This window comes from Cynara cardunculus, assembly GCF_001531365.2.
Source record: "Cynara cardunculus var. scolymus isolate 2C chromosome LG 1, CcrdV1, whole genome shotgun sequence".
NCBI lineage: Eukaryota > Viridiplantae > Streptophyta > Magnoliopsida > Asterales > Asteraceae > Cynara > Cynara cardunculus.
This window is the reverse complement of record NC_037528.1, coordinates 47891237-47898955: the sequence shown is the minus strand read 5'-3', so window position 1 is coordinate 47898955 and position 7719 is coordinate 47891237. Positions and strand designations below refer to the sequence as shown.

The following is a 7719-nucleotide window of genomic DNA, read 5'->3' as shown; positions in this document are numbered from 1 at the left end:
CTAATCAATACCGTATTGGTTAGGGTTTTCAATGATGCTTATCAGAGGATTGTAGAAATCTACGAAGGCCACCCTGGATTGAGGAAGACTGCTTGCAAGAACTTCGAGCTGTTGTTTTAGCATGTTGTTGTACGATTGTGCTGCCTCATTTTCCTCGTCTTTGCAGGTTCTAAGTTCACCTCCAGCTATAGTTCTGACAGCGGGAAAACAGCCAACCGGGGGTGCACTAAAGAAAGCTATCTTTCTTGCTCCAAGTTCGTATAATTCCTTCAACGAATTTTAAGAATATCTGTAAGTAATAATCTCGTTCAAGATGACCCTTTACCGTTTATGTTTTCATATAATAAAATTTGTACGTTTTTGTCTTCTCATTGAAGCTTGTACATTTTCTTAGGGCTCTATATTTGCAGCAGTCTTTTATATATATATATATATATATATATATATATATATATATATATATATATATAGGGCCAAGATCAAATGATAACCATCATTTTTGTGTTAACCTTATTAACTTATCTTGGCCATCCAAATCTATAATCAACGGTTAAGATTAATCAATAAAAAAAATTAAATTTTAAAGTTTGAATTTTAATGAGGCCTAATGAACAATTATGAAGAGGCATTTTGGGAAGAAAAAATACACTTATCAAGGGTATTCTAGTAAATTGAATTCATTTGTAACCTCCAAACAATTAATGGGGAGTTACAAACAATCAACTCTCAAAAAATATGCATTCATATTATTATTTTTATTTTTTTACTATTGATCTTCCATATTCATTCTTGCATGAATTTCTAAATCGCATAAGAAACACAGTAGTAACAATTTTCGATATTGATCAATTTGAACACAAATGAACCGTGAACACAATTTGAACAAAAATGAACAACCGTGAACACAATTTGAACACAAATGAACCGTGAACACAATTTGAACAAAAATGAACAACCGTGAACACAATTTGAACACAAATGAACCGTGAACACGATATGAACACAAATGAACTCGATATGTGCAATTTTTGGCCCATATATTCACATACATAGACGTCCCACAAAATTAAGGTAGCATCTGTTAATTTGTGTTCATCTATTAATTTGTTCAAATTGTGTTCACGGTTAATTTGTGTTCAAATTTGTGTTCACGGTTAATTTGTGTTCAAATTGTGTTCACGGTTGTTCATTTGTGTTCACGGTTCATTTGTGTTCAAATTGATCAATACCGAAAATCGTTACTACCGTGTTTCTTATGCGATTTAGGAATTCATACAAGAATGAACATGGAAGATCAATAGTAAAAAAATAATAATAATATGAATGCATATTTTTTTGGGATTTGATTGTTTATAACTCCCCATTAATTGTTTGGTGGTTACAAATGAATTCAATTTACTAGAATACCCTTGTAAGKGTAAAATGAACAAGACATAAACCTATAAGAATAATGGAATTTGAATGGTTGAGAGGGTTTTTAAAGTTAACACAAAAATGATGGTTAACATTTGATCTTCCCTCTCTCTCTATATATATATATATAGAGAGGAGTGATCATATGAAAACCGTCCTCAATTGTGTAAACTGTGCAAACCACCTTCATCTGTCGATTTCATTGTTTAATCTTATGAAATTTTTTCATGAAATTGTTTAATCTTGTGAAATTGTTTATATATATATATATATATATATGTGTGTGTGTGTATGTATATATCTGCTAGTCTTGATTTTCTATCTTGCAAAGCAAAGCTCGAATGTGTAAATATAGATGCTACAATTATTGAGCACATAAAACTAAAAGAAAATCAATACCTGTACAAAATCCAAGGCTGATTTTACCAGCTGGTTAAGATATGCAGGGACATCAATTTCAAATAAGCTTCTGATGGGAAGGGAAATAATCAGATCGTTGGTGCTTATTACTACCAAAAATACACTGTTGGTGATTAATTTCTGGGCACCTTCGTCCCCGATATTCCTCTTGAGCTCCCCAATGTATTCTTTGAAGTTGTCCAATTGATCTGATAGTGGTATAGCACCCTAATTGTTGTACACCCAAAGAAAAACAAATTAAGCAAAATAATTGCCTGCTGATGGAAAGGGTAGAAAGGAAAGAGTTCTACTAAAAGCACGATATGCATACATACCGATAATGTGTTTGTTAAATCATCATAGCCACAACCACCAGAAGCAAAACTTACACCTGAACGAAAATCTTCTTCTTGTAGGGAAGGGTCTAAATATGCTGGAAGATACTCCTTCACTCCCAATGCCTCGGCTTAAATTTCATATCAAACAGTTGCAGTTTTATCAGTTAAAATGATTAGAAGTTACTAAGGTATGCATGTGCTACAGTACTTTGATCCTCTAAATCCTATACATCTTGTAGCGTTTGCCTTTTCTTTTGAAGTTCTTTTTGCAAATAATTCAGACATTCAGCAAATTGTTTTAAACTTTGATTTTCTTCATACTTGGTTCTTGGTGAGCCACACACACCGGAAGTTCGTGTGATGAACGTGAATGGTGCAGTTTACCAAACGATTATCCTGTAAGTACTTACCAAGTCATATTACCTTACCGGATGAATATGGCAAATACCAAGAATCTTATTCGGTAAGAGCGAGCCATGAACACCTAGGGTCTTGCCCGGTAAGTAAAGGGTGACGACTCTTCCCACAGTTAGCTCTTACTGGGTAAATTGTTGCATATGATGTCGTTTTTGTTCATTAAAATCTTATCCCGTAAGTAAGTGATAGTGTTGAATTTAACGGTAAGCGCTTATCGGGTAATTAAGTGAAATAGGGGATTAATTTATATAGACCATTTGGGGAAAAAATCTTACTGAGAATATCAGCTATTGTTCTCCCATTGGAGAATCTTCCCGTTGGCTTTCCACCCTCAAAATCCTGTCCATAAGGAAGGAAATTAGCCTTGCCCAAAGTAACGATATAGTTATTATTCCCTTGATCAACGAAAGAGTCTCCGAATGCTAAGACCGCTGACACAGAGACATTTTCTGACAGAGTTATTGCTTCCACCCCGCTACATAAAAATATACGAGAAAATAGACAAAGAAGAATGGCCTTAACAACTGAATGATTCATGGAGAATATACGCTTTTAATTGAAATATTTGTGACGCAGTTTAAATGGTAACATGACTCCCTTATATAGCGATAAAATGTGTACTTGTTTCATCCACGTTTAAATTTGCCAATTGCATTTTTCACGTTTCTTACTCGTACTTTTGGCCCGTTAAGCATTTTCTTTAAACGACAAACCAAACCGCGGATGCCCTTATATCGTAAAATACTGGCCCACAAAAATTTGTGTGGTGTGGTTTATGCAGATAGTGACTAAATACAAAGTCGAGGGTACCCATCTTGCATTTAGTATGAAATTTCATAATCCATAGTACCGTGGAACATTGCGTTACGTAACAATGAGAATTTGAGGATTGGGATAAACTTAAAAATCATACGTAATTTACGAAGTTTTTAAAAAAAATCCTATGGACCACTGCTTATAAAAATTTGCATGATGGAGTTGATATTTATAAGCTCATGTTCCGGACTATGAGTAATTTAACTAGACATAATAAATATTTTTTAATTAACTAAAAGAAGTCCCTTGAAGTCAATGAAAAAAGTTTCTTGAAACCAACAAAAAAACCAACAAGCCCATTGAAAGCAACCGAAAAACTTAAAAAATCTCTCGAAAAAGTGGTTCAAACAATAACACTAATAACTATTAGACTTATTAGTAAATCACAAATTGAGATTTATTTTAATAAGTAATTCTCATTTTCTATATATATAAGAGCGGTTGTCACATTTGAATGAGCTTCCAAGCTTATAAATTTCATTTTCCTTTTAATGTAATACATGTTCACATTTAAATATATCATGTATTAAATTAATAATTAATTAGTAGCAGGTACGGGGTGGGTTGGGAAATAGGTTACCCGTCCCCGACCCCACCCTCGGTTTTCTTATAGCGGGGATCCTCGGACCTCGACCAGTACCGATTTAGCATGGAATTCTTGGCCTTTGTCGGGGCTGTTTTTTTCATAGTGGGGATCCCTGGCCCCAGACCTGGTACCCGATTTAGTGGGAAATTCTCGACCACGTTTGGGGCTGGAAACCGCTTCCCCATTGGGTAGGGAAAAATCACCAAGCCTACTACTTAGTTCAAAAAGAGTTCATCTTGTTCACCGATCACCAAGCTCTAAAACTCATCAACAGTCAAAAAATGGTCAACAAAATGCATGCCTTATGGGTAAGTTTTCTGCATAAATTTCCCTTAATGATCAAAAAGCAAATCTAGCACTCTCAACAAAGTGGCCGATGCACTCAGCTAAAGGGTTGCTCAACTCATTACCCTGTCACACGAGATAGTTGGTTTCGAGACAAGAACTCTATGATGAAGATGATGACTTTAGCGACATATGGAGGAAGTGTAACAATGGCATTCCAAATAGCAATTTCTTTGTCGAAGACAATTACCCTTCCGAAGGCAATCAATTATGCATTCTTGACTCCTCCTTACGAGGTAAGATAATTAGAGACTTGCACGGATGAGGATTAAGTTCAGGCAAGACAAGACCTTTGATATCTTGGAAGAAAGGTATTTTTGGCCACATCTAAGAAGAGATAGAGGTTTCTTTCGTGAGAAAGTGTCACACTTGTCAAACCACAAATGGGTCAGTCACACAACACTGGTCTTTACACACCGCTACTAATCCTTGAAGACATTTGGCAAGACCTATATATGGATTTCATTTTGGGCCTCCCACATACCCAAAGGGGAACGAATTCCATATTCGTAGTGGTTTACCATTTCTTGAAAATGAGAAAGTTTATTGCTTACTAGAAGACCGCTGATGCAAGCAACATAGCGAGACTTTTCTTCAAAGAGGTGGTACATCCACAAGGTGTCCCAAAATTGATCACCTTCGATCGAGACACCAAGTTCCTTAGTCAATTTTGGATCACACTATGCCAAATGTTCGGGACAACCCTAAAAAAGGTAGCACCGCTCACCCACAAACGGATGGCCAAATGAAAGTCACTAATCGGACTTTGGGAAAATATGCTCCAAAGTGTGAGTAGTAACCAACCCAAGCAATGGGATGTGGCCTTGGCCCAAAACAAATTCACTTACAACAACGTCTTGCACATTGCTATGGACCACTCTCCCTCTCTTTGGTCTATAGTTCGATGCCATGACACGTGGTCGACTTGGTCTTGGTCAACCTATGTTGGGGCCCCGGACTTAGCATAACAATGGGGAACATCGCTAAAGAGGTACAAGTAACGAAGGAGACTGTCAAAGCTCAGCTCGAAGCAACGGGCATAAAGAGCAACAGTCACTAAACATCGCCAAAAGAAAGTGTTTCACGAGGGAGATGAAGTGATGGTATTCCTACGGGAACAACGTTTTCCCTTCGGCACGTATGGAGAGCTACAACCATGAAAATATAGGCCGTTCAAGATTACAAAAAAGATCAACGATAATGCTTATGTCATCACCTTTCTTGATTCATTGCATATCTCAAACTCCTTCAATGTCGCCAACATTTACGAGTACCATGCAAACGAGACAATCCCTTCAGAAGAGAACTCAATGTCAAGTTCTTCCGAGGTGGAGGACACTGATATAGAGAGGCTAGCAAGTGCAATCGAAGACTAGATCAAAAGTGGGAAAAAACACAAACAGAAAGTCCCGCAAGTTTCCCCGCGATCAAAGTTGTTAGAAAAGTTGCGCCAACCAATCGGTTCGAGAACAGGGGAAAGAGAGCCTACCATGTAACTCAAAAGCCACTTCCTCGCAGGTAGCCACACGACTAAACTGGCGGGGCTAGTCGCCCACAACCTTTCCATCTTCGTTTCTTGATCAACGTCCTACCACAATTCCAATTTCTTTTCTCTTATATTATTTATTTTTAGCTTGTCTATTAGCTTCTTTTAGTTTTAGATTTCCTTTATTGTTTTTCTATATAAACATTATCAAGCTATTATTTTAAACATATTATTCATTATTAATAAAAAAATCTCTCTTTGAGAGTATTTTCTGAAATTTGGGTGTCACGTTTGTAATTCTCGAAGATCATAAGGGGATTTAGACACTTATCATCCCTTATACAAGTGTAATATGGCCTCTAAAAATATTTGACCAACCCTACCTATGACTGGGGACCGAAATAAGCGTGTAATGCATCCATCCTCATATATTATCGTGTTTTTTTCAATTACATTGCACATACAAAATGAAAACTTAGATTCCATGGGTGACTACACATTTTTAAGAGGATAGATTTTAAAAGTGAATGATATTTGTAGATACATAACCAACAAATGTAGAAATATAAGTACACATCAACAGGCTCGTTTCAAATTCACCACAAAAATCATGTTAGAGCAATAAACAAACCCCTATTAAATAATCAGAGGAAGTAGAAGAAGTATTGCAATTTTGCAATAAGGAGTCTGATTAGCAACTATAAAAACAAATTAAGTAATTGTTGTTGGTGCTTGATAATCCATAGATATGCAAGTTGGTAATAAATTGGTGCAAGATAGAAGAATGGAAATGAAGTTGTATAGTTTAAATTGGTGGTGTGTGCACACAATCATCAACAGATCGCAATGTGATGAATGTGTGCACGAATGCGAGCTTGTAAGTTCACAAGCGCAGAGCTAACCTATCAGCATGCAAGCGAGCTTAAGCTTGCTTACAAGGTGAAGTTGGTCAAACAAGCTTACTTGAGCTCGTATAGATGTAAGTGAGCTAGAACACAAGCTCGAGCTATTCGGTGTTCATGAGTTCATGACTTCATCTTCAAGCTTGTCATTTCAATCACTTGCTACCCTTAAACGAAAGTAGTTCGGCCATTAAATATTGATAAAAATCGATTGTCCCAAACTTCGTTGTCCCCTTCATGCTCACCAATTAGATGGTTCCACATCATCCATTTATTGAGAAAAGACAATAAAAAAATTAAATAAAATAATGATTTTGTTTTACGTGATTGTTGATAAAGACCGGACAAAAAAATTGGAAAAATAATTTTTATCCGTCATCAATTTGCTACTACTCCCATGATATAATATGTGTTTTGGGCTTCGATCATTCAATAATTGTTCCTCTGTAGTTTCGGAAATTTGAATGGAAGAGTCCAACCCTAATCCAAATACAATACCACAAAAAGAAAGTTGAAGCCTTGAAGGTCCTTATGATTGGAATTTATATGTAAAATACCACAAAAAGGAAGTTGGAATTTATATGATTGGCATGCTCATTTAAGTATATATGTTGTCGCTTCATTTCTAATCCTCAATTTCAAGTTCTTTTAGTGCTTAAATAATAAGACAAAGTTTATTTGAAAGTATTGACTATATAAAATATATAAAACAAAGAACAAAAAAATAAAATAGTAAAAATATATAAACGATACATAAAGTTGGGATTGTGTATGAACAATTGACCCGAATCCATATATTACTTGTTCAGATTACTAGAATAATGTTTCAAAAATGGGACACTATTATAAAGCAGACTATTAATGATGTCAATATTTGTTAGTAATCCCTCGTTAAATATTAATGGATTACTACTGAAAAACATCCATCGGAAAAATATTGGTTGGCAGATAATACCCACGGATGATAAATAGTTAGCGATATTAAATAAATCTATTTACTAATAATCACTAAAGTAA

The 7719-nt window shown here is 35.5% G+C and overlaps 1 protein-coding gene across 1 annotated transcript; it reads right to left on the bottom strand.

The window, feature by feature from the left end:
* On the bottom strand, positions 1-3216 carry LOC112506878 (GDSL esterase/lipase EXL3-like). Its single transcript, XM_025111194.1, has 4 exons — positions 2843-3216; positions 2148-2278; positions 1813-2040; positions 1-267 (listed from the first exon to the last, which is right to left on the bottom strand). Exons 1-4 carry the CDS (start codon positions 3102-3104, stop codon positions 1-3), a joined length of 888 nt encoding a protein of 295 aa, XP_024966962.1. The 5' UTR covers positions 3105-3216.
* Positions 3217-7719: the final 4503 nt, after the last annotated feature.

Coding starts and splice junctions, on each gene's coding strand:
- LOC112506878 (XM_025111194.1), bottom strand. CDS start 3,104: ATGAATCATTCAGTTGTTAAGGCCATTCTTCTTTGTCTATTTTCTCGT. Junction 2,279..2,842: donor AACAATAGCTGATATTCTCA/GTAAGATTTTTT, acceptor ATGAAATTTAAG/CCGAGGCATTGGGAGTGAAG. Junction 2,041..2,147: donor ATTTAACAAACACATTATCG/GTATGTATGCAT, acceptor TACAACAATTAG/GGTGCTATACCACTATCAGA.